Here is a 27,958-nt window from a genome sequence, read left to right on the forward strand (position 1 = left end):
ACCAATCAATCAATCAATCCACCCACCAATCAATCAATCCACCCACCCATCAATCAATCAATCCACCCACCAATCAATCAATCCACCCACCAATCAATCAATCAATCCACCCACCAATCAATCAATCAATCCACCCACCAATCAATCAATCAATCAATCCACCCACCAATCAATCAATCAATCAATCAACCCACCAACCAACCCACCAACTAACCCACCAATCAATCAATCAATCAATCAATCAATCAACCCTCCAATCAATCAATCAACCCTCCAATCAATCAATCAACCCTCCAATCAATCAATCAACCCTCCAATCAATCAATCAACCCATCAATCAATCAACCCATCAATCAATCCACCCATCAATCAATCCACCCATCAATCAATCAACTAATCCATCCAGAACAGAACCAGTTTAAACTTTAGCGTGTATTATGCTAATAGCCTAACAGATGGTTGATGGATATTCATCTTTGATATCATTGACCAGAGGTGGAGAGAGTGGTGAGGCGAATAAAAATAAAAATAAATGGGGCCCGTAGTTTTTCCTGATTTGGCAACCTAACCAGGTAAAACTCTGGACCGTATACGGCATGACGAGACTAATCCGTTTGTAAAAAAGGTAGAATCATTTTTCTAAATCGGGTCACATGGTTTTGAAAAACTCCTGGCCTTGGGGCGGATGAAAACCCTGTCACATGGTTTTGAAAAACTCCTGGCCTTGGGGCGGATGAAAACCCTGTCACATGGTTTTGAAAAACTCCTGGCCTTGGGGCGGATGAAAACCCTGTCACATGGTTTTGAAAAACTCCTGGCCTTGGGGCGGATGAAAACCCTGTCACATGGTTTTGAAAAACTCCTGGCCTTGGGGCGGATGAAAACCCTGTCACATGGTTTTGAAAAACTCCTGGCCTTGGGGCGGATGAAAACCCTGTCACATGGTTTTGAAAAACTCCTGGCCTTGGGGCGGATGAAAACCCTGTCACGTGGTTTTGAAAAACTCCTGGCCTTGGGGCGGATGAAAACCCTGTCACGTGGTTTTGAAAAACTCCTGGCCTTGGGGCGGATGAAAACCCTGTCACGTGGTTTTGAAAAACTCCTGGCCTTGGGGCGGATGAAAACCCTGTCACGTGGTTTTGAAAAACTCCTGGCCTTGGGGCGGATGAAAACCCTGTCACGTGGTTTTGAAAAACTCCTGGCCTTGGGGCGGATGAAAACCCTGTCACGTGGTTTTGAAAAACTCCTGGCCTTGGGACGGATGAAAACCCTGTCACGTGGTTTTGAAAAACTCCTGGCCTTGGGACGGATGAAAACCCTGTCACATGGTTTTGAAAAACTCCTGGCCTTGGGGCGGATGAAAACCCTGTCACATGGTTTTGAAAAACTCCTGGCCTTGGGGCGGATGAAAACCCTGTCACATGGTTTTGAAAAACTCCTGGCCTTGGGGCGGATGAAAACCCTGTCACATGGTTTTGAAAAACTCCTGGCCTTGGGGCGGATGAAAACCCTGTCACATGGTTTTGAAAAACTCCTGGCCTTGGGGCGGATGAAAACCCTGTCACATGGTTTTGAAAAACTCCTGGCCTTGGGGCGGATGAAAACCCTGTCACATGGTTTTGAAAAACTCCTGGCCTTGGGGCGGATGAAAACCCTGTCACATGGTTTTGAAAAACTCCTGGCCTTGGGGCGGATGAAAACCCTGTCACATGGTTTTGAAAAACTCCTGGCCTTGGGGCGGATGAAAACCCTGTCACATGGTTTTGAAAAACTCCTGGCCTTGGGGGCGGATGAAAACCCTGTCACATGGTTTTGAAAAACTCCTGGCCTTGGGGCGGATGAAAACCCTGTCACATGGTTTTGAAAAACTCCTGGCCTTGGGGCGGATGAAAACCCTGTCACATGGTTTTGAAAAACTCCTGGCCTTGTCACATGGGCGGATGAAAACCCTGTCACATGGTTTTGAAAAACTCCTGGCCTTGGGGCGGATGAAAACCCTGTCACATGGTTTTGAAAAACTCCTGGCCTTGGGACGGATGAAAACCCTGTCACATGGTTTTGAAAAACTCCTGGCCTTGGGGCGGATGAAAACCCTGTCACATGGTTTTGAAAAACTCCTGGCCTTGGGGCGGATGAAAACCCTGTCACATGGTTTTGAAAACTCCTGGCCTTGGGGCGGATGAAAACCCTGTCACATGGTTTTGAAAAACTCCTGGCCTTGGGGCGGATGAAAACCCTGTCACATGGTTTTGAAAAACTCCTGGCCTTGGGGCGGATGAAAACCCTGTCACATGGTTTTGAAAAACTCCTGGCCTTGGGGCGGATGAAAACCCTGTCACATGGTTTTGAAAAACTCCTGGCCTTGGGGCGGATGAAAACCCTGTCACATGGTTTTGAAAAACTCCTGGCCTTGGGGCGGATGAAAACCCTGTCACATGGTTTTGAAAAACTCCTGGCCTTGGGGTCACATGGTTTTGAAAACTGGCCTTGGGGCGGATGAAAACCCTGTCACATGGTTTTGAAAAACTCCTGGCCTTGGGGCGGATGAAAACCCTGTCACATGGTTTTGAAAAACTCCTGGCCTTGGGACGGATGAAAACCCTGTCACATGGTTTTGAAAAACTCCTGGCCTTGGGGCGGATGAAAACCCTGTCACATGGTTTTGAAAAACTCCTGGCCTTGGGGCGGATGAAAACCCTGTCACATGGTTTTGAAAAACTCCTGGCCTTGGGGGCGGATGAAAACCCTGTCACATGGTTTTGAAAAACTCCTGGCCTTGGGGCGGATGAAAACCCTGTCACATGGTTTTGAAAAACTCCTGGCCTTGGGGCGGATGAAAACCCTGTCACATGGTTTTGAAAAACTCCTGGCCTTGGGGCGGATGAAAACCCTGTCACATGGTTTTGAAAAACTCCTGGCCTTGGGGCGGATGAAAACCCTGTCACATGGTTTTGAAAAACTCCTGGCCTTGGGGCGGATGAAAACCCTGTCACATGGTTTTGAAAAACTCCTGGCCTTGGGGCGGATGAAAACCCTGTCACATGGTTTTGAAAAACTCCTGGCCTTGGGGCGGATGAAAACCCTGTCACATGGTTTTGAAAAACTCCTGGCCTTGGGACGGATGAAAACCCTGTCACATGGTTTTGAAAAACTCCTGGCCTTGGGACGGATGAAAACCCTGTCACATGGTTTTGAAAAACTCCTGGCCTTGGGGCGGATGAAAACCCTGTCACATGGTTTTGAAAAACTCCTGGCCTTGGGGCGGATGAAAACCCTGTCACATGGTTTTGAAAAACTCCTGGCCTTGGGGCGGATGAAAACCCTGTCACATGGTTTTGAAAAACTCCTGGCCTTGGGGCGGATGAAAACCCTGTCACATGGTTTTGAAAAACTCCTGGCCTTGGGGCGGATGAAAACCCTGTCACATGGTTTTGAAAAACTCCTGGCCTTGGGGCGGATGAAAACCCTGTCACATGGTTTTGAAAAACTCCTGGCCTTGGGGCGGATGAAAACCCTGTCACATGGTTTTGAAAAACTCCTGGCCTTGGGGCGGATGAAAACCCTGTCACATGGTTTTCTCCTGGCCTTGGGGCGGATGAAAACCCTGTCACATGGTTTTGAAAAACTCCTGGCCTTGGGGCGGATGAAAACCCTGTCACATGGTTTTGAAAAACTCCTGGCCTTGGGGCGGATGAAAACCCTGTCACATGGTTTTGAAAAACTCCTGGCCTTGGGGCGGATGAAAACCCTGTCACATGGTTTTGAAAAACTCCTGGCCTTGGGGCGGATGAAAACCCTGTCACATGGTTTTGAAAAACTCCTGGCCTTGGGGCGGATGAAAAACTCCTGGCCTTGGGGCGGATGAAAAACTCCTGGCCTTGGGGCGGATGAAAAACTCCTGGCCTTGGGGCGGATGAAAAACTCCTGGCCTTGGGGCGGATGAAAAACTCCTGGCCTTGGGGCGGATGAAAACCCTGTCACATGGTTTTGAAAAACTCCTGGCCTTGGGGCGGATGAAAAACTCCTGGCCTTGGGGCGGATGAAAAACTCCTGGCCTTGGGGCGGATGAAAAACTCCTGGCCTTGGGGCGGATGAAAACCCTGTCACATGGTTTTGAAAAACTCCTGGCCTTGGGGCAGATGAAAAACTCCTGGCCTTGGGGCGGATGAAAAACTCCTGGCCTTGGGGCGGATGAAAAACTCCTGGCCTTGGGGCGGATGAAAAACTCCTGGCCTTGGGGCGGATGAAAAACTCCTGGCCTTGGGGCGGATGAAAAACTCCTGGTGATTGGGACGGAAAAAACTCCTGGCCTTGGGGCGGATGAAAAACTCCTGGCCTTGGGGCGGATGAAAAACTCCTGGCCTTGGGGCGGATGAAAAACTCTGTCAAACTGTAGCTACTCTGTTCTTGTTCATATGAGTTGAGTTTTAAAGAAGAACTAGGGGCGTTTCCTATACACAGAGAAAGCAACGTGATTGGACAATAAATCTCACAGAGCTTGTTTTATGCAGCTTTTCATCCTGTAGTCCTGCCCTATGCAACTGTAGGCCTCATTACACATTACCTAACAGACTGTCAGCTATTGTGTTAATTATTGACACATTACCTAACAGACTGTCAGCTATTGTGTTAATTATTGTGTAGGTAATCTCGTCAGCCCAAGTTTGAATATTAATCCAATTTGATCCCGTTCATATTTTTCTCACAAACAAATGAGCTATAAATATACAACTTTACCACTTCCTTTACACTGGCCAGAGGGGCAGGACGCATGGTAAGCTACACTAAAGCCTGGTCTCATGAACTCAACGTAACATAGTAAAGTAAATCCAGGATACTAAAATTAGTATGATATGTTACGTTTGGTATGGTTACACAAGACAGAACTTTACATAATAAGGCAAAATAAGGGTGGATGGTCGGGGTGAATGGGTGGGCATATTACTCTAACCCAAAGGTTGCGTGTTCGAATCTCATCAAGGAGTACATTAGCTAATTAACAACTTTGCAACTACTTACTACTTTTTTAGCTACTTTGCATGTTAGCTAACCCTTCCGCTAACTTGAACCCCTAGCTAACGTTAGCCACCGAGCTAACGTTGGCCACGTATTGGATTTGCCATGCGATACAGCTAATGTTTTAGGTCCATATCAGTGGTCACCAACCTTTTGAGTCAAGATCACTTTCCCAGTCAAAAAGCAAACCGAGATCTACTGCTCAGATTATTATTTTTTTTTTTTTAACATTAACCCACACAAACAGTTTTGTAGGAATGAGGTTTGGGCAGTAAACCTAGTCCATTATCACAGCATATTGGCTATATGATTGCCAATATTGTTAATCAGACCATATTATATTTCAAAACTCGAGCTTTGATAACAAAATAGATCAGTTGGTTTGTGGAGCATGAATTGAAATAATTATATATTTGATTTAACTGGACTGATGATGGTACCTGCATCGAGGTCAAATCACGACGTCGTTGATCTTCAGGTCGAAAAATGGGAGCTCTAGAAAGATGCCCGAGTTTCCGACTTGGATGACCGTTCAAAACGATGTTTCCCATCCGCCTCTCACCGTCCCTGCTCTCTCCTGCTCTCTCCGTCCTTTCCTCCGGTGAGACTGACCAGAGAGAGGGGACACAGTCTTCCACCTGATGGCGAAACTCGAGTCGCACTGTATGCGCAAATTCATGTTGTTCCTATGACCAGAGAAAGTGAAATATTCATTCATATTAAAATGGAAACGACGAGCTGCTAATAATAATAAAGGCAGGGCTGTCGATACTTGGCTACTCATTCATTGCAGCCGCAGCCACGAACGGATGTACGGAGAAGTGCGTTTTGTTGAATAAACTTAAACGTGACATAAAAACTGTATTTGTTGACAGTCTCTCCGATGTCATGGTTTTAAAAGTTATTAACCTCTTAGTCCGCCCCATCCCGGATCCGGGATCGTGACTACAGCCTCAAGCTCATTACCATAACGCAAAATTAGCGATTTCTGAAAATTGCAAATTAAATGAAATAAATATGCCTGTCCTCAAGCTTATCCTTTTCTTAACAATCCTGTCGTCTCAGATTTTCAAAATATGCTTTAGAACCAGAGAAAATCAATAATTTGTGTAAGAGTGGTGATAGCTAGCTTAGCATTTAGCGTTAGCATTTAGCACGCAACATTCACAAAAACCAGCAAAGGGATCAAATAAAATAATTTACCTTTGAAGAACTTCAGATGTTTCAATGAGGAGACTCTCAGTTACATAGCAGATGTCCAGTTTTTCCTGAAAGATGCTTGTGTAGGACACAACGTTCCGTTTTGTTACTATGCATTTGGCTACCGAAACTAACCGAAAATTCAGTCACCTAAACGTCAAACTTTTTTCCAAATTAACTCCATAATATCGACTGAAACATGGAAAACGTTGTTTGAATCAATCCTCAAGGTGTTTTGTCATATATCTCTTCATTGAAATGCCTTCCCTGGAAGCGTGCATTCTTCTCTGATTCGGATGGAAAAATACTGGTACCTGACTTTTGCGCACCAATTTCCACGCAGACACCGTGCGGGACACTTGGTAATTGTAGGCTCTTATGGTCAATCTTCCAATGATATGCCTACAAATACGTCACAATGCTACAGACACCTGGGGGAAACGATAGGAAGTGTCCGTTCATTCCTGTCGCATTCACAGCCATATAAGGAGATCATGGAAAACGTGCCTCCAGAAATCCTGTTGATTTCCTGGTCACTCAAACATCTTGGTTTTGCCTGTAGATTTTGTTCTATGGCACTCACAGTGAAAATCTTTGCAGTTATGGAAACGTCAGAGTGTCTTCTTTCCAAAACTATCAATTCCAAGCATAGTCGAGCATCTTTTGTGACAAAATATTGCACTTAAAACGGGCACGTGTTTTTATCCAAAAATGAAATACTGCCCCTATAGGACTAACAGGTTAAATCTGACGTAGGCTAGTAGCCTATTAAACGTGGCTGTGGCCAGGGTCATGGAAGCTCTGTTCCCACGGTGATTTGAGCCATCTGATCGGCAGCGCGCAGGACTTTTGAAACAAGTGCACCCACCGGCAACAGCTCAACACGATTTAAATAAAAGGACTGTAAGCCTTTATGGTTCGTTGGCTTTTCTACAGTAATATTTGGTGATAGCCTAGGAATGTCTTTTAGATCGACCAGTCGGCGACCACTGGTCTATAGGCTGCTACATTTATGTACATTTCTGGTTGTGTCTGTCAGGAGTGATGTGTTATCATGCTTGCTAAATCAATACTGGAAGAGCACGCCTTAAGCTTTTGTCTGTGCTGTCCCAGTTTCCTTGGGAACAACCTATCCCATTGTAAAATGGTTAATGTAAGGGTTAAGGCTAGGTTAGGTAAGGTAAGGGTTAAGGCTAGGTTAGGTAAGGTAAGGGTTAAGGCTAGGTTAGGTAAGGGTTAAGGCTAGGTTAGGTAAGGTAAGGGTTAAGGCTAGGTTAGGTAAGGTAAAGGTCCTCCTCCCAGAGCGCTAAGAACCTTGGCGTGATCCTGGACAACACCCTGTCGTTCTCAACCAACATCAAGGCGGTGGCCCGTTCCTGTAGGTTCATGCTCTACAACATCCGCAGAGTACGACCCTGCCTCACACAGGAAGCGGCGCAGGTCCTAATCCAGGCACTTGTCATCTCCCGTCTGGATTATTGCAACTCGCTGTTGGCTGGGCTCCCTGCCTGTGCCATTAAACCCCTTCAACTCATCCAGAACGCCGCAGCCCGTCTGGTGTTCAACCTTCCCAAGTTCTCTCACGTCACCCCGCTCCTCCGTTCTCTCCACTGGCTTCCAGTTGAAGCTCGCATCCGCTACAAGACCATGGTGCTTGCCTACGGAGCTGTGAGGGGAACGGCACCTCAGTACCTCCAGGCTCTGATCAGGCCCTACACCCAAACAAGGGCACTGCGTTCATCCACCTCTGGCCTGCTCGCCTCCCTACCACTGAGGAAGTACAGCTCCCGCTCAGCCCAGTCAAAACTGTTCGCTGCTCTGGCCCCCCAATGGTGGAACAAACTCCCTCACGACGCCAGGACAGCGGAGTCAATCACCACCTTCCGGAGACACCTGAAAACCCACCTCTTTAAGGAATACCTAGGATAGGATAAGTAATCCCTCTCACCCCCCCCTTTACGATTTAGATGCACTATTGTAAAGTGACTGTTCCACTGGATGTCATAAGGTGAATGCACCAATTTGTAAGTCGCTCTGGATAAGAGCGTCTGCTAAATGACTTAAATGTAATGTAAATGTGGTTAAGGCTAGGTTAGGTAGGGTAAGGGTTAAGGCTAGGTTAGGTAAGGGTTAAGGGACAGGGTAGGGATTAGGTTAATGTTAGAGTTTTAGAACAGGGACATCCCAATAGCAGTGACCCTTGAGCTTTGTGCCCGCCCCACAAGACCTGCGATTTCCATGAATCTGATTGGTCAAGATACGCAAAGAGACAAATCGTGAGGCAAATTGGTCTAAAAAAAAACAGCACTTTGCCTCACCACACATGTTCTAGCAGCCCTTATCACTCACTCGCTGGCTGGCTGGCTGGCTGGCTGGCTGACTGATTGGCTGGCTGATTGACTAAAACTCTCTCTGGTATCTCTGTCTCTCAGGTGTACCACATCTCCAGGAACCTGTGGTCCAGATTGGAAACCAGGACAGTGAAGAACGTCTGTGCACCTGCTGCTGTCATCGAAGATAAGATCTACATCATTGGAGGTGAACAGGCTGCCGCTTTCAACATGTTTATCTGGTTTACCGTTTATCATGTAGAATACCCACAGCTGTTACAGTCCACATGACTTGATAGCATGTCTTTTTTTCATCTTAAATGGAGTCATCTCCTTTCAACTTGATTTACTCTGATGTTGTGATTCTGAACAATCTGTGGGTAGGCTTTGTCCCCAATGGCACCCTATTCCCTCTGGGCTCTGGTCAAAAAGGAGTGCACTACATAGGGAATAGGCTGCAATTTGGGACGCCGGCTCCCTTAATAGTCATGTGTATTTGAAATGTTTCATTTGTAGGGTACACTCGACGGATGATCGCCTACGACACCAAAGCCAACAAGTTTGTAAAGTGTGAGAACCTGAAGGAGAGGCGAATGCACCACAGCGCCACGGTCATCAACAACAAGCTGTACGTGACGGGGGGGCGCTTCCTGAACGGGCACGACACCATCGAGGACTCGGACTGCTTCGAGTGTTACGACCCCAAGACGGACGTGTGGACCTCCAAGGGGACGCTGCCATACAAACTGTTCGACCACGGCTCCCTGCCTCTGGTCTGTGTCTCCAACAGACCCAACCCCCCCTGAGTGACCCACAACATCTTATCAACATCATCTGGTCGTCTGGAGTTCAACAGTAGGGTGAACAGTGGGACTGACTTCTACAGCTGCCTCTCTGTCCCCCATTACAGATGCAATGTCCTCCACTCCTCCAGTCCGTTGTCACATTTGAGCTGGTCCACAAACTGTATATGATCTCTCTGATGAGTGACCCACAACATCCCCAAAACTCCTTGGACTCCTAGCCTAGCCGGCTCCTAGCCTAATCTAGTAGCTAGCTACCTGTCATGGACTCCTAGCCTAGCCGGCTCCTAATCTAGCTAGCTACCTGTCATGGACTCCTAGCCTAGCCGGCTCCTAACCTAATCTAACTAGCTACCTGTCATGGACTCCTAGCCTAGCCGGCTCCTAACCTAATCTAACTAGCTACCTGTCATGGACTCCTAGCCTAGCCGGCTCCTAACCTAATATAGCTAGCTACCTGTCATGTTACTCCTTCACAGCAGTTATAAATTGGACACCACAGCTGGGATCGGAAACCATCTGAACAGACAGACGTTGGTCTCTTCTCTCACACAGTCACAGGGCGTCAACACAGGCCTCAGACATGGTCTTGATGCTAGCATCTGTGGCGTTCTAAATCAAAACCTGAGATCTTAGCTGGCAGGCAGAGGTGTCACATTGGCCCCAGGGAGGGAGGGAGGGAGATCGGAGGACAGAGTCTCCACACTCCAAGGGTAAATCTGAAATGACACCCTATTCCTATACAGTTCACGACTACTGGTCAGAACTAGTTTACTACATAGGGAATAGGGTAGGCTCTGGTCAGAACTAGTTTACTACATAGGGAATAGGGTAGGCTCTGGTCAGAACTAGTTTACTACATAGGGAATAGGGTAGGCTCTGGTCAGAACTAGTTTACTACATAGGGAATAGGGTAGGCTCTGGTCAGAACTAGTTTACTACATAGGGAATAGGGTAGGCTCTGGTCAGAACTAGTTTACTACATAGGGAATAGGGTAGGCTCTGGTCAGAACTAGTTTACTACATAGGGAATAGGGTAGGCTCTGGAATAGGGTAGGCTCTGGTCAGAACTAGTTTACTACATAGGGAATAGGGTAGGCTCTGGTCAGAACTAGTTTACTACATAGGGAATAGGGTAGGCTCTGGTCAGAACTAGTTTACTACATAGGGAATAGGGTAGGGTCTGGTCAGAACTAGTTTACTACATAGGGAATAGGGTAGGGTCTGGTCAGAACTAGTTTACTACATAGGGAATAGGGTAGGGTCTGGTCAGAACTAGTTTACTACATAGGGAATAGGGTAGGGTCTGGTCAGAACTAGTTTACTACATAGGGAATAGGGTAGGGTCTGGTCAGAACTAGTTTACTACATAGGGAATAGGGTAGGCTCTGGTCAGAACTAGTTTACTACATAGGGAATAGGGTAGGCTCTGGTCAGAACTAGTTTACTACATAGGGAATAGGGTAGGCTCTGGTCAGAACTAGTTTACTACATAGGGAATAGGGTAGGCTCTGGTCAGAACTAGTTTACTACATAGGGAATAGGGTAGGGTCTGGTCAGAACTAGTTTACTACATAGGGAATAGGGTAGGCTCTGGTCAAGACAAGGGAATAGGGTGCCATTTCAGACCAACGCTCCCCTACCCAAACTAAGTCCACATAACACTGATTGAAGACCTGTAACAGAGCTGGATGATATGGCCATAAATTGCTTGAATTTATATAATAACGGATCCGTCTCTAACATGAATGTGCACCACAGTTTCTAGCAATGTGCACCACAGTTTCTGTCATGAAGGTGCACCACAGTTTCTGTCATGAAGGTGCACCACAGTTTAACAATGTGCACCACAGTTTAACAATGTGCACCACAGTTTAACAATGTGCACCACAGTTTAACAATGTGCACCACAGTTTAACAATGTGCACCACAGTTTCTCGCAATGTGCACCACAGTTTCTCGCAATGTGCACCACAGTTTCTCGCAATGTGCACCACAGTTTCTCGCAATGTGCACCACAGTTTCTAGCAATGTGCACCACAGTTTCTAGCAATGTGCACCACAGTTTCTAGCAATGTGCACCACAGTTTCTAGCAATGTGCACCACAGTTTCTGTCATGAAGGTGCACCACAGTTTCTAGCAATGTGCACCACAGTTTCTCGCAATGTGCACCACAGTTTCTCGCAATGTGCACCACAGTTTCTAGCAATGTGCACCACAGTTTCTAGCAATGTGCACCACAGTTTCTAGCAATGTGCACCACAGTTTCTAGCAATGTGCACCACAGTTTCTAGCAATGTGCACCACAGTTTCTAGCAATGTGTGTAACGGATGTGACCGGCTAGCTTAGTTAGCGGTGTGCGCTAAATAGCGTTTCAATCGGTTACGTCACTTGCTCTGAGACCTTGAAGTAGTGTTTCCCCTTGCTCTGCAAGGGCCGCGGCTTTTGTGGAGCGATGGGTAACGATGCTTCGTGGGTGACTGTTGTTGATGTGTGCAGAAGGTCCCTGGTTCGCGCCCGGGTATGGGCGAGGGGACAGTTTAAAATTATACTGTTACATGTGCACCACAGTTTCTAGCAATGTGCACCACAGTTTCTAGCAATGTGCACCACAGTTTCTGTCATGAAGGTGCACCACAGTTTCTGTCATGAAGGTGCACCACAGTTTCTGTCATGATGGGTTCTGTTTACTCCCCTGGCAGAACCACATGGGTTCTGTTTACTCCCCTGGCAGAACCACATGGGTTCTGTTTACTCCCCTGGCAGAACCACATGGGTTCTGTTTACTCCCCTGGCAGAACCACATGGGTTCTGTTTACTCCCCTGGCAGAACCACATGGGTTCTGTTTACTCCCCTGGCAGAACCACATGGGTTCTGTTTACTCCCCTGGCAGAACCACATGGGTTCTGTTTACTCCCCTGGCAGAACCACATGGGTTCTGTTTACTCCCCTGGCAGAACCACATGGGTTCTGTTTACTCCCCTGGCAGAACCACATGGGTTCTGTTTACTGGCAGAATATGGTCCACAACATTGACAGATGGAGGAGCTTCATTTGAGCCAGTTTGCTACAGAAAATAAATGAATCCTGCAGCAGCAAATGTGGATTATAAGACTTGACAGAAGACTTGACAGAAGACTTGACAGACATGCAGTATTCAGGCAGTGAGCCTAATTCATGTGTTTTTTTCCCTACCAATATTACATTACAAACCAGCAAAATCACTGGACTGTGTTGTTCTTCTAGTAGTGGTGATTGGGGAACGATCGGTCCACCACATATCTGTCCCTCCCTCAACCATCCCATGACCTAGAGGGCATGTCTATTATAACCACTGCAGCCTGCCTACCAGAAGCATCAGTCAGAGATGCTGAGGCCAGTCCTGTGCTCTGTGTCAGGTTTAGACATTGACCATGCAGTGTTCTGGTCTGCTGGTGATTCAACAGTAGGCTACACTGCCAATGGCTTTATAAACCAAGAGAGAACCATCAGTGTGTACGCATATCCATATATTTATATATCTAGGCCTATCTTACTGCTAGTGAGACTGCTCTACTCTACAACAGCGTTTTCTCAACCCTCTCGATCTGTGTACAGTCCCTAATCTTGTTTGCTGCGGACAGCTACTAAGTCAGATCTTCCAAGAAGGATAGCTATTGCCAAAGACACTGGTTAGCACTACAATGCCAATTCACTAATGCCACCTTTTGCTCTTGACCCTATTGTACAGACAGTAGCCTGTAGCCTTGACCGTGGTTACCATGGGAACCAGGAAGTCATGTGACTAGGTGAGCCTGTGGCATGCTTCTCTGTGGGTTTCTATGTGTTTCAAATCTCAATGGATGCAGCACTATGCATATAGAGGCATAGAGTATAAAACTATTGCTTGCACCAAAGAGAAAAAAAAACTCACTTTTTAAAATAATGTATTTCTTTCTAACTTATTTTATATCCTGAATTACTTGTGTAAATGACATTGTCCATATTTATTAATTTGTGACTTGTGTTTTATAACAAAACTATGTCTTATTTCTTTATGAATAATATTAAAGTGATTTTACCAAAATATGATCTGATGTTTGAGACTGGGTTGATAATATACACCACAGTGGAGAAAAACACATGTTATTTCTGTAATATACTTTAGGTAACAATACATTTCCTCTTTAGTACTTTCACTGCAGTCAGAGTTAACTGGTGCTTCTCTCTAGTATGTTAGTATGTGGTCTGACTCCTCACCTTCTGCAGGGATCAGGGTATGTGGTCTGACTCCTCACCTTCTGCAGGGATCAGGGTATGTGGTCTGACTCCTCACCTTCTGCAGGGATCAGGGTGTGGTCTGACTCCTCACCTTCTGCAGGGATCAGGGTATGTGGTCTGACTCCTCACCTTCTGCAGGGATCAGGGTATGTGGTCTGATTCCTCACCTTCTGCAGGGATCGGGGTATGTGGTCTGACTCCTCACCTTCTGCAGGGATCAGGGTACGTGGTCTGACTCCTCACCTTCTGCAGGGATCAGGGTATGTGGTCTGACTACTCACCTTCTGCAGGGATCGGGGTACGTGGTCTGACTCCTCACCTTCTGCAGGGATCAGGGTATGTGGTCTGACTCCTCACCTTCTGCAGGGATCAGGGTATGTGGTCTGACTCCTCACCTTCTGCAGGGATCAGGGTACGTGGTCTGACTACTCACCTTCTGCAGGGATCAGGGTACGTGGTCTGACTACTCACCTTCTGCAGGGATCGGGGTACGTGGTCTGACTCCTCACCTTCTGCAGGGATCAGGGTATGTGGTCTGACTCCTCACCTTCTGCAGGGATCAGGGTATGTGGTCTGACTCCTCACCTTCTGCAGGGATCAGGGTACGTGGTCTGACTACTCACCTTCTGCAGGGATCAGGGTACGTGGTCTGACTCCTCACCTTCTGCAGGGATCAGGGTACGTGGTCTGACTCCTCACCTTCTGCAGGGATCGGGGTATGTGGTCTGACTCCTCACCTTCTGCAGGGATCGGGGTATGTGGTCTGACTCCTCACCTTCTGCAGGGATCGGGGTATGTGGTCTGACTCCTCACCTTCTGCAGGGATCGGGGTACGTGGTCTGACTACTCACCTTCTGCAGGGATCGGGGTACGTGGTCTGACTCCTCACCTTCTGCAGGGATCGGGGTACGTGGTCTGACTCCTCACCTTCTGCAGGGATCGGGGTATGTGGTCTGACTCCTCACCTTCTGCAGGGATCAAGTGACCGCTGCCAGCTGCAACCTTAGACTATTGCAGGCAGGCACCCAGACACAGGTGTCATGTTCATGAGGCTACATACTTCAACATAGAAGCTCTGTCCAGAATCCCCTACAACACTAGATAATGTAACATTAGAGAACTGATCTTCAGAAAGTATTCACACCCCTTGACTTTTCCCACAAGTTAATTGTTTTTTGAAAAATTCAACAACAAAAACAAAAATGTAAATGAAAAGCTGAAATGTCTTCAGTCAATAAGTATTCAACCCCTTTGTTAGAGCAAGTCTAAATCATTTCAGGAGAAAACAAAATGTGCTTAAAACTTCTTATGGCTGCAATCCCGTGAACAGGATCGATATGACAACATCCATTGAAAGTGCAGGGCGCCAAATTCAAAACAACAGAAATCTCATAGTTAAAATTCCTCAAATATACATGTATCTTATACCGTTTTAAAGGTAATCTTGTTGTTAATCCCACCACAGTGTCTGATTTCAAATAGGCTTTACAGCGAAAGCACCACAAACGATTATGTTAGGTCACCACCAACTCACAGAAAAACACTGCCATATTTCCTGCCAAAGAGAGGAGTCACAAAAAGCAGAAAGAGATAAAATGTATCACTAACCTTTGATGATCTTCATCAGATGACACTCATAGGACTTCATGTTACACAATACATGTTTTGTTTGATAAAGTTCATATTTATATCAAACTCATATTTATATCCGAGTTTACATTGGCGCATTACGTTCACTAGTTCCAAAATCATCCAGTGATTTTGCATAGCCACATCAATTCAACAGAAATACTCATCATAAATGTAGATGAAAATACAAGTTATACACATGGAATTATAGATATACCTCTCCTTAATGCAACTGCTGTGTCAGATGTTTTTTTTTCTTTACAAAAAAAGCAAACCATGCAATAATCTGAGACAGCGCTCAGAAGAAGAAAAAAATTATCAACCACGTTGGAGTCAACAGAAATCAGAAATAACATTATAAATATTCCCTTACCTTTGATGATCTTCATCAGAATGCACTCCCAGGAATCCTAGTTCCACAGTAAATGCTTGATTTGTTTGATAATGTCCATTATTTATGTCCAAGTAGCTACTTTTGTCAGGGCTTAGGTACACAAATCCAAACGCTCGTGCAGGTCCAGCATAGCGTCGGACAAAAACTTCAAAAAGTAATATTACAGGTTTTAGAAACATTTCAAACTAAGTATAGAATCAATCTTTAGGATGTTTTTATCATAAATCTTCAATAACGTTCCAACCAGAGAATTCCTTTGAGAAGAGAAGCAATGGAACGCAGGTCGCTATCATGTGAATTGTGCATGACCAGCCCATGACCAGACACCTGGCCCCACAACACAGTAGAAGCCTCATTCAAGTTTCTAAAGATGGTTGACATCTAGTGGAAGCCCTAGGAAGTGCAACTTCATCCATATCCCACTGTGTATTGAATAGGGGCTGGGTTGAAAATCGACCAACCTCAGATTTCCCACTTCCTGTTTGGATTTCTTCTCAGGTTTTTGCCTGCCATATGAGTTCTGTTATACTCACAGACATCATTCAAACAGTTTTAGAAACTTCAGTGTGTTTTCTATCCAATACTAATAATGCATATAATAATATGCATATATTAGCAACTGGAACTGAGGAGCAGGCCGTTTACTCTAGGCACCTTTCATCCAAGCTACTCAATACTGCCCCTGCAGCCATAAGAAGTTTTAACACGTTACATTATAAGTTGCATGGACTGTGTGCAATAATAGTGTTTAACATGATTTTTGAATGACTCTCTGTACCCACACATACAATTATCTGTAAGGCCCCTCAGTTGAGCAGTGAATTTCATACACAGATTCAACCACAAATACCAGGGAGGTTTTCCTAACCTATTGGTATACGGGTTAAAGAAGAAAAAAAGTTGTACAACAGAATCAGTTTGGGTCGGTGCCATTTAAGATGTTATTTTATGAACTTGGCCTTATTTCTATTACAGCATGTTGGATGACTGGCATTCATATTCCATTCACCCAGTTCAATGTAACATCGATAGGTTTAGGTTACTGTCATTCATATTCACCCAGTTCAATGTAACAGTGATGGGTTTAGGTTACTGTCATTCATATTCCATTCACCCAGTTCAATGTAACAGTGATAGGTTTAGGTTACTGGCATTCATATTCACCCAGTTCAATGTAACAGTGATAGGTTTAGGTTACTGTCATTCATATTCACCCAGCTCAATGTAATAGCGATAGGTTTAGGTTACTACATGGTACTGAAATTTTCCCTCTACCATCACGAGGTACCTAGACTATGAATGAAAGATTACAACGTAGGTGCACAAAAGGACAAGAGAAAGATTAGAGTAATCAAGGTGACAGACAGTGACACATTCAATACCACCTTGGACACTCTTGAGCTTCTAGCTCAGGGATGGGCAACTGGCTTTTGTAGGCCCGTGGACCAATTTCACCCCCCGAAAAAGAAGGTCCCAAGCCAAACGTTCATACCATAACTGCTAACCGTTACACACAGTCTACATCATTGTCACCATATTAGCTAACATCATAGTCAACATAGCTACTAGAACATGCAGTACGGTGTATGGCAAGCAGTTACACCGGTGGGCCTTGGTGGCAATAAATTAATAAAACAAAAAGCTTACCTTGACTTGAGTTCCAGTGTTGGACAGCCCTAGACAGCTAGCTAACATAACATCCCTCTCTGTTGGATAGCCATAGCCAGCTAGCTAACATAGCATCCCTCTCTGTTGGATAGCCATAGCCAGCTAGCTAACATAGCATCCCTCTCTGTTGGATAGTCATAGCCATAGCCAGCTAGCTAACATAGCATCCCTCTCTGTTGGATAGCCATAACCATAGCCAGCTAGCTAACATAGCATCCCTCTCTGTTGGATAGCCATAACCATAGCCAGCTAGCTAACATAGCATCCCTCTCTGTTGGATAGCCATAGCCATAGCCAGCTAGCTAACATAGCATCCCTCTCTGTTGGATAGCCATAGACAGCTAGCTAACATAGCATCCCTCTCTGTTGGATAGCCATAACCATAGCCAGCTAGCTAACATAGCATCCCTCTCTGTTGGATAGCCATAGCCAGCTAGCTAACATAGCATCCCTCTCTGTTGGATAGCCATAGCCATAGCCAGCTAGCTAACATAGCATCCCTCTCTGTTGGATAGCCATAGACAGCTAGCTAACATAGCATCCCTCTGTTGGATAGTCATAGCCATAGCCAGCTAGCTAACATAGCATCCCTCTCTGTTGGATAGCCATAGCCATAGCCAGCTAGCTAACATAGCATCCCTCTCTGTTGGATAGCCATAGACAGCTAGCTAACATAGCATCCCTCTGTTGGATAGCCATAGACAGCTAGCTAACATAGCATCCCTCTCTGTTTGAGCCAGGTGTTTGAGGAGACTAAACTAGCTAGCTGCAAGTGAAAAACAAATACACAATGAAATAGCTAGCCAGTTAGCTTTCTCTCGCTCTTGCTTCTCCTTCATTTTTGAAGACATTAATTTGTTAAACTGTTGTCTTTCTCTGAGTCAACTACTCACCACATGTTATGCACTTGCAGTGCTAGCTAGCTGTAACTTACACTTTCAGTACTAGATTCATTCTCTGATCAGGGTAAGACGCGACCAATCAACAGCAAAGAGAGAGAGAGAGAGAGATCAGGGTTAGACGCGACTAATCAACAGCAGAGAGAGAGAGATCAGGGTTAGACGCGACCAATCAACAGCAAAGAGAGAGAGATCAGGGTTAGACGCGACCAATCAACAGCAAAGAGAGAGAGAGATCAGGGTTAGACACGACTAATCAACAGCAGAGAGAGAGAGAGAGAGATCAGGGTTAGACGCGACTAATCAACAGCAGAGAGAGAGAGATCAGGGTTAGACGCGACCAATCAACAGCAAAGAGAGAGAGAGATCAGGGTTAGACACGACTAATCAACAGCAGAGAGAGAGAGAGAGATCAGGGTTAGACGTGACTAATCAACAGCAGAGAGAGAGAGAGATCAGGGTTAGACGTGACTAATCAACAGCAGAGACAGAGAGAGAGATCAGGGTTAGACGCGACCAATCAACAGCAAAGAGAGAGAGAGATCAGGGTTAGACACGACTAATCAACAGCAGAGACAGAGAGAGAGAGAGAGAGAGAGAGAGAGAGAGATCAGGGTTAGACGCGACTAATCAACAGCAGAGAGAGAGAGAGATCAGGGTTAGACACGACTAATCAACAGCAAAGAGAGAGAGAGATCAGGGTTAGACACGACTAATCAACAGCAGAGAGAGAGAGAGAGAGATCAGGGTTAGACGCGACTAATCAACAGCAGAGAGAGAGAGAGAGATCAGGGTTAGACACGACCAATCAACAGCAGAGAGAGAGAGAAATCCGGGTTAGACGCGACTAATCAACAGCAGAGAGAGAGAGAGAGATCAGGGTTAGACGCGACCAATCAACAGCAGATCAGGGTTAGAGACTAATCAACAGCAGAGAGAGAGAGAGAGAGATCAGGGTTAGACGCGACCAATCAACAGCAGAGAGAGAGAGAGAGATCAGGGTTAGACGCGACCAATCAACAGCAGAGAGAGAGAGAAATCCGGGTTAGACGCGACTAATCAACAGCAGAGAGAGAGAGGGAGAGAGAGATCAGGGTTAGACGCGACCATTCTCTGATCCTTTGATTGGGTGGACAACATGTCAGTTCATACGGCAAGAGCTCTGATAGGTTGGAGGACGTCCTCTGGAAGTTGTCATAATTACTGTGTAAGTCTATGGAAGGAAAAATTCACAGAGGAGGATGGTCCTCACCTTCCTCCTCTGAACTGAATGCATTCAACTTAAATGTGTCTTCCACATTTAACACAACTCATCTGAATCAACTGCCTTAATGTTGCTGGACTCCAGGAAGAGGAATGGGGATCCTTAATAAATACTATTCAGAGTGGTCTTAAATCAACATCGGCACCCAGAAAGCAGTTGTTGTTGGGGGTTAAATGCCTTGCTCAAGGGCAGAATAACACATTTTTACCTTGTTGGCTCAGGGATTCAATTCAGCAACTTTTTCGGACACTGGCATAACTCTTCTACCTGCCAGGTTACCTTCCACCCTATGGGTATTCCCTATGGGTATTCCAGGATAAAAAGAAACATAATGGAGAAACATACTAGAATAAACCTGGTTCAGTCTGCTTTCCACCAAACACTGGGAGACATTGACCTTCCAGCAGGACAATAACCTAAAACACCAGGCCAAATCTACACTGAAGTGGCTTACCAAGAAGACAGTGAATGTTCTTGAGTGGCCCGAGTTACAGTTTTGACTTAAATCTACTTGAAAATCTGTGGCAAGACTTGAAAATAGTTGTCTAGTGATGATCAACATTTGACAGAGCTTGAAGAATTTTGAAAATAATTATGGGAAAATGTTGCACGTTCCATAGATGACAGTCACTTCCACAACTTGTACAACCTTAATGACTAACCTGAAGCCTACATCATTGTGGTGGATAGGCTTTATAACATGCCACCGATAGACACAAGCCTCAGTGCCTATGAGCTTAGACAATACAACCACATGGGCGGTCAGCCATGTTCCGGTGAAATTCACACATCACAACCAATGATCTATACAGTGGTCATAACCAATGGAGAAAGGTTTTTAGTTGTGCCTATGTCAGGATCACGTGATGAGCCGATAAGGTATGATATAAAAACAAGAGCTGTAACATATGGACAACCGTGTGTATTGTATTTGCATTTATTACCAATCCCCATTAGTTCCTGCCAAGGCAGCAGCTACTCTTCCTGGGGTTTATTATGGATCCCCATTAGTTCCTGTCAAGGCAGCAGCTACTCTTCCCGGGGTTTATTATGGATCCCCTTAGTTCCTGCCAAGGCAGCAGCTACCCTTGCTGAGGTCCAGCAACATTAAGGCAGTTATATACAGTGTCAATAAAAATTGTGAACCCTTTGGAATTACCTGGATTTCAGCATAAATTGGTAAAATTTGATCCGATCTCCATCTAAATCACAACAATAGACAATAGACAGTGTCCTTGAACTTATAACACTAATTATTGCATTCTAGGTTGACTTCTCCAAAACCTAATTGGAGTCAGGAGACCGCTAACCTGGAGTCCAATCAATGAGACGAGATTGGAGATGTTGGTTAGAGGTGCTTTTCCCTATTAAAAAAAAAACACTAAAAACTTGAGTCTGCTTCCACAAGAAGCATTGCCTGATCTGAACCATGCCTCGAACAAGAGATGTACAATGCAATGTACATTTTACATGTCTTTGCTGTCTCTCTGTTGAAAACACTCGATCCATCTACGGAGAGTAATTCGACAGAAAGTCTCTGGTTGTCCACCAGAGATCACCGTGTCCTTTGTAGTTGTTGTAGGTTGGTCTCGGAGTGTCTGTTAGGTATGACTGGAACAGTCGTTCTGTTCGTTTGAATTTTCAAAGTTCCACCCCATGGTTCTCTGTCGAGACCAAAGTACTTAAAAACATCTGCAGACTGGATGTTCCTGTGTAGTCTTCTTCGACAGAGAGTTTCAAAGTTGCTAACCATTACAACGTGCAGCCACGCTTTTCTGGTCTCAGAGTCTGGTTCAACACAGTCCACCTGCTTGACCTCGGCATTTTCTTAACCATTTGTAACGTATTCAGTTGGCGCTGCACATAACTGGTCTCTAGAGAGATAACATAACTGGTCTCTAGAGAGATAACACATAACTGGTCTCTAGAGAGAGATAAACATAACTGGTCTCTAGAGAGAGAGATAACACATAACTGGTCTCTAGAGAGAGAGATAACACATAACTGGTCTCTAGAGAGAGAGATAACACATAACTGGTCTCTAGAGAGATAACATAACTGGTCTCTAGAGAGATAACACATAACTGGTCTCTAGAGAGATAACATAACTGGTCTCGAGAGAGAGAGAACTGGTCTCTAGAGAGAGATAACACATAACTGGTCTCTAGAGAGAGAGAACACATAACTGGTCTCTAGAGAGAGAGATAACACATAACTGGTCTCTAGAGAGAGAACACATAACTGGTCTCTAGAGAGAGAGAGATAACTGGTCTCTAGAGAGAGAGATAACACATAACTGGTCTCTAGAGAGAGATAACACATAACTGGTCTCTAGAGAGAGAGAGATAACTGGTCTCTAGAGAGAGATAACACATAACTGGTCTCTAGAGAGAGAGATAACACATAACTGGTCTCTAGAGAGAGAGATAACACATAACTGGTCTCTAGAGAGAGAGATAACACATAACTGGTCTCTAGAGAGATAACACATAACTGGTCTCTAGAGAGAGAACACATAACTGGTCTCTAGAGAGAGAACACATAACTGGTCTCTAGAGAGAGAGAGATAACTGGTCTCTAGAGAGAGAGATAACACATAACTGGTCTCTAGAGAGAGAGATAACACATAACTGGTCTCTAGAGAGAGAGATAACACATAACTGGTCTCTAGAGAGAGAGATAACACATAACTGGTCTCTAGAGAGAGAACACATAACTGGTCTCTAGAGAGAGAACACATAACTGGTCTCTAGAGAGAGAACACATAACTGGTCTCTAGAGAGAGAACACATAACTGGTCTCTAGAGAGAGAACACATAACTGGTCTCTAGAGAGAGAACACATAACTGGTCTCTAGAGAGAGAACACATAACTGGTCTCTAGAGAGATAACACATAACTGGTCTCTAGAGAGATAACATAACTGGTCTCTAGAGAGATAACATAACTGGTCTCGAGAGAGAGAGAACTGGTCTCTAGAGAGAGAGATAACACATAACTGGTCTCTAGAGAGAGAGAGATAACACATAACTGGTCTCTAGAGAGATAACACATAACTGGTCTCTAGAGAGATAACACATAACTGGTCTCTAGAGAGAGAGATAACACATAACTGGTCTCTAGAGAGATAACATAACTGGTCTCGAGAGAGAGAGAACTGGTCTCTAGAGAGAGAGATAACACATAACTGGTCTCTAGAGAGAGAACACATAACTGGTCTCTAGAGAGAGAACACATAACTGGTCTCTAGAGAGAGAGATAACACATAACTGGTCTCTAGAGAGAGAGATAACACATAACTGGTCTCTAGAGAGAGAGATAACACATAACTGGTCTCTAGAGAGAGAGAGAGAGAGAGATAACTGGTCTCTAGAGAGAGAGAGAGAGATAACTGGTCTCTAGAGATAGAGAACTGGTCTCGAGAGATAACAGAACTGGTCTCGAGAGAGAGAGAACTAACTGGTCTCGAGAGAGAGATAACATAACTGGTCTCTAGAGAGAGAACTGGTCTCTAGAGAGATAACACATAACTGGTCTCTAGAGAGATAGATAAGAGAGAGATAACACATAACTGGTCTCTAGAGAGATAACACATAACTGGTCTCTAGAGAGAGAGAACTGGTCTCTAGAGAGAGAGAACACATAACTGGTCTCTAGAGAGAGAGATAACACATAACTGGTCTCTAGAGAGAGAACTGGTCTTGAGAGAGAGAGAACTGGTCTCGAGAGAGAGAACACATAACTGGTCTCTAGAGAGAGAGAACTGGTCTCGAGAGAGAGAGAACTGGTCTCGAGAGAGAGAACACATAACTGGTCTCGAGAGAGAGAGAACACATAACTGGTCTCTAGAGAGAGAGATAACACATAACTGGTCTCGAGAGAGAGAACACATAACTGGTCTCTAGAGAGAGATAACACATAACTGGTCTCTAGAGAGAACACATAACTGGTCTCTAGTCTCGAGAGAGACACATAACTGGTCTAGAGAGAGATAACACATAACTAACTGCAGTCTCTAGAGAGAGAACTGGTCTCGAGAGAGAGAACACATAACTGGTCTCTAGAGAGAGAGAGAACTGGTCTCGAGAGAGAACACATAACTGGTCTCGAGAGAGATAACACATAACTGGTCTCGAGAGAGAGAACGAGAGAGATAACACATAACTGGTCTCGAGAGAGAGAACACATAACTGGTCTCGAGAGAGAGATAACACATAACTGGTCTCTAGAGAGAGAGAACTGGTCTCTAGAGAGAGAACACATAACTGGTCTCGAGAGAGAGATAACACATAACTGGTCTCTAGAGAGAGAGAACTGGTCTCGAGAGAGAGAACACATAACTGGTCTCTAGAGAGAGAGAACTGGTCTCGAGAGAGAGAACACATAACTGGTCTCGAGAGAGAGATAACACATAACTGGTCTCTAGAGAGAGAGAACTGGTCTCGAGAGAGAGAACACATAACTGGTCTCTAGAGAGAGAACACATAACTGGTCTCTAGAGAGAGAGAACTGGTCTCGAGAGAGAGAACACATAACTGGTCTCTAGAGAGAGAGAACTGGTCTCGAGAGAGAGAACACATAACTGGTCTCGAGAGAGAGATAAAACATAACTGGTCTCTAGAGAGAGAGAACTGGTCTCGAGAGAGAGAACACATAACTGGTCTCGAGAGAGAGAGATAACACATAACTGGTCTCTAGAGAGAGAGAACTGGTCTCGAGAGAGAGAACACATAACTGGTCTCGAGAGAGAGAGATAACACATAACTGGTCTCTAGAGAGAGAGAACTGGTCTCGAGAGAGAGAACACATAACTGGTCTCTAGAGAGAGAGAGAACTGGTCTCGAGAGAGAGAACTGGTCTCATAACTGGTCTCTAGAGAGAGAACACATAACTGGTCTCTAGAGAGAGAGAACTAGTCTCGAGAGAGAGAACACATAACTGGTCTCTAGAGAGAGATAACTGGTCTCGAGAGAGAACACACAACTGGTCTCGAGAGAGAACACACAACTGGTCTCGAGAGAGAACACACAACTGGTCTCGAGAGAGAACACACAACTGGTCTCGAGAGAGAACACACAACTGGTCTCGAGAGAGAACACACAACTGGTCTCGAGAGAGAACACACAACTGGTCTCGAGAGAGAACACACAACTGGTCTCGAGAGAGAACACACAACTGGTCTCGAGAGAGAACACACAACTGGTCTCGAGAGAGAACACACAACTGGTCTCGAGAGAGAACACATAACTGGTCTCTAGAGAGATAACATAACTGGTCTCGAGAGAGATAACATAACTGGTCTCGAGAGAGATAACATAACTGGTCTCTAGAGAGATAACATAACTGGTCTCTAGAGAGTTCTTCAGCGGGTCTTTTTAAACACTGGGGGAAAAAAATGGCATTTCATTACGTTTGGCATTGTGTCTGTGCTCATGTGGACGGGGTTACTGACTGGATAAACTTTACCTGAAAAAACATTCTCATTTAGAGAGCCAAGATCACATTTCGTCTTCTCACAAATAGTTTCATATTTAATCCTATAAGTTCCACAACGGTTGGATGTAAACCTGACAACTGGGAAATATACACATTGAGAGATAAAGTTGTTATAGCATCCTTAATGAGATCCCAAAACAACAACTGATCTGACAATTGTTCTTTAAGGACCCACTGACCATTCCAACTGTTTGGATTACATCATTTTGTTTCATTATTCAACCTTTTTAGTCGTAGTAGTAGTGGGAGGAGTAATAGGAGGAGGGGTAGTAGTAGTGGGAGGAGTAATAGGAGGAGGGGTAGTAGTAGTGGGAGGAGTAATAGGAGGAGGGGTAGTAGTAGTGGGAGGAGTAATAGGAGGAGGGGTAGTAGTAGTGGGAGGAGTAATAGGAGGGGGTAGTAGTAGTGGGAGGAGTAATAGGAGGAGGGGTAGTAGTAGTGGGAGGAGTAATAGGAGGGGTAGTAGTAGTGGGAGGAGTAATAGGAGGAGGGGTAGTAGTAGTGGGAGGAGTAATAGGAGGAGGGGTAGTAGTAGTGGGAGGAGTAATAGGAGGAGGGGTAGTAGTAGTGGGAGGAGTAATAGGAGGAGGGGTAGTAGTAGTGGGAGGAGTCATAGGAGGAGGAGGGGGTAGTAGTAGTGGGAGGAGGAGTAAAAGTAGTAGTCAGGAGGACATTTGCATAAAGCTGGAAAGGGTAACAAAAGTATCTCTACAAGCCTTGATGTTAATCAGTCCACGGTAAGAGAAATTGTCTATAAATATATTTTGACGAGTCTACGATACGTACAACAATGGTGTTCATGGGAGGACACCATGGAAAGTAACAAAAGTATCTCCATTGCAGTCCAAAAAAAAAACATTGCTGGCCCAGTCAGAGTCCTGACCCGATTGAGATGCTGTGGTATGATCTCAAGAGAGCAGTTCACACCAGACATCCCAAAAATATTGCTGAACTGAAACAGTTTTGCAAAAGAGAATTGCCCAAATTCCTCCTGACCATTGTGCAGGTCTGATCTGCAACTACAGAAAACATTTGGTTGAGGTTATCGCTCCAAAGGAGGGTCAACCTGTTATTTAAAGGCTTCTTCCACCCTGCGAATGTTTATATGGTTCAATAAAGGGATGAAAAACATAAACATAAAATAGGTTACTTACATTGTGTCTACCAACGCCACTGGTATAATGTACATTTACTGAGGCATTATGATGACTGGTCCTGTGTAGCTCAGTTGGTAGAGCATGGCGTTTGTAACGCCAGGGTAGTGGGTTCGATCCCCGGGACCACCCATACGTAGAATGTATGCACACATGACTGTAAGTCGCTTTGGATAAAAGCGTCTGCTAAATGGCATATATTATTATTATATTATATTATATATTATGACTCAGCGACACAACGGTAGGGATTAACTGAGCTGGTCTTGAGTCATTGATAAGTCATTGTCTCAACGGTAGGGATTAACTGAGCTGGTCTTGGGTCATTGATAAGTCATTGTCTCAACGGTAGGGATTAACTGAGCTGGTCTTGGGTCATTGATAAGTCATTGTCTCAACGCAGCCTTATTATGCGGTGAAAGGATCCAGGAACCCAATACAAGCTTTGTTTCCAGACGGTATGAAAATTGTCAATAAATGTTACACCCACAGAACTGCAATAGTCTCGTAGCCAGTTATAGAGGGATAAAAGTCTGTTGAAACGTTCAATGCCACAATGTAGGGAGGGCCAGATAGAAAAGGGTCGTTTGTTGGTGTCAAGCAGAGAACCAATTAGTTATTTAAAATCCATCTTCAGCTGTTCTGAGCTGCGCTTCATAATCTCATTGTATCCCGCAGACTCAATTTCCTATTTGGGAGCAGCTTATTGATGTTCTGTACTCGTGCTCCTGGACAAAGTTTCTTGCTCCAGAGGACCGAGACGAACTCGATGACGAAGCCGCTGCAGAGCCCAGTCAGATCCAGAGAGGGGGAAAGGAGACGAACTCGATGACGGAGCCGCTGCAGAGCCCAGTCAGATCCAGAGAGGGGGAAAGGAGACGAACTCGATGACGGAGCCGCTGCAGAGCCCAGTCAGATCCAGAGAGGGGGAAAGGAGACCAACTCTATGACGAAGCCGCTGCAGAGCCCAGTCAGATCCAGAGAGGGGGAAAGGAGACCAACTCGATGACGAAGCCGCTGCAGAGCCCAGTCAGATCCAGAGAGGGGGAAAGGAGACCAACTCGATGACGGAGCCGCTGCAGAGCCCAGTCAGATCCAGAGAGGGGGAAAGGAGACCAACTCGATGACGAAGCCGCTGCTGAGCCCAGTCAGATCCAGAGAGGGGGAAAGGAGACGAACTCGATGACGAAGCCGCTGCTGGAGTCAGCGTAGTTGGAGTCAGCACAGCCGTTGCAGACACAGGCCGTCCTAGCTATGAAGGTACAAGTAGACCAGGCTCCAGTGCAGCGAAGCTACTCATGTCAATCTGCTGCGGACCTCTCGCAGAAAGTCCAGTCAGCTTATGCCGACAGCCATTTCAACGACTTGTGACATGGAACCAGCGTTGATTGGAACATTATTCTTGCTGTTCTCCGTCTACTTCGCTACCAGATGGAGGAGGAGAAGCAGATGGAGACAACTTCCTTGGCAGGCTAGTTCCAGGTAGCACAGGCCATTCAGATAGGGACAGATGACAAGGCAGGGGGGGATACATCCATCAGGCCCTAGTGTAGCCCAGCCACAGGAGTTGAGAACAAGAAAGTTCAATTTTTTCTACCATAAATTCACGTAGAATAGTCACCTCATTCCTGTATTCCTCCGCAAGCAAACAGTTGCTACATTGGCCAAAGTATTGGCACTCCGGATTGTCAGTATTATCCCGGAAAAGCAGTGGTTTAAAAAGCATCTAACTGTCATGGTTTAAAAAGCGTCTAACTGTCATACTTGAGTAAAAGTAGAGATATCTTAATAGAAAATTACTCCAGTAAAAGTCACCCAGTAAAATCTTTAGTGAAGGTAAAAA

At 45.3% G+C, this 27,958-nt stretch overlaps 1 protein-coding gene across 1 annotated transcript in view; it reads left to right on the forward strand.

Moving 5' to 3' along the window:
* klhl38a (kelch-like family member 38a) overlaps window positions 1-10,008 on the forward strand; it is a 42,186-nt gene extending 32,178 nt beyond the window's left edge. The window contains exons 7-8 of the mRNA XM_046360712.1: window positions 8,649-8,754; window positions 9,063-10,008. Coding sequence (XP_046216668.1) covers window positions 8,649-8,754; window positions 9,063-9,352 — 396 coding nt within the window. The 3' untranslated portion in view covers window positions 9,353-10,008. The remainder of the gene's footprint in view (window positions 1-8,648; window positions 8,755-9,062) is intronic.
* Window positions 10,009-27,958: the final 17,950 nt, after the last annotated feature.

The sequence above is a fragment of the Oncorhynchus gorbuscha genome, linkage group LG09 (assembly GCF_021184085.1).
Source record: "Oncorhynchus gorbuscha isolate QuinsamMale2020 ecotype Even-year linkage group LG09, OgorEven_v1.0, whole genome shotgun sequence".
In the NCBI taxonomy this organism is placed as follows: Eukaryota; Metazoa; Chordata; class Actinopteri; order Salmoniformes; family Salmonidae; genus Oncorhynchus; species Oncorhynchus gorbuscha.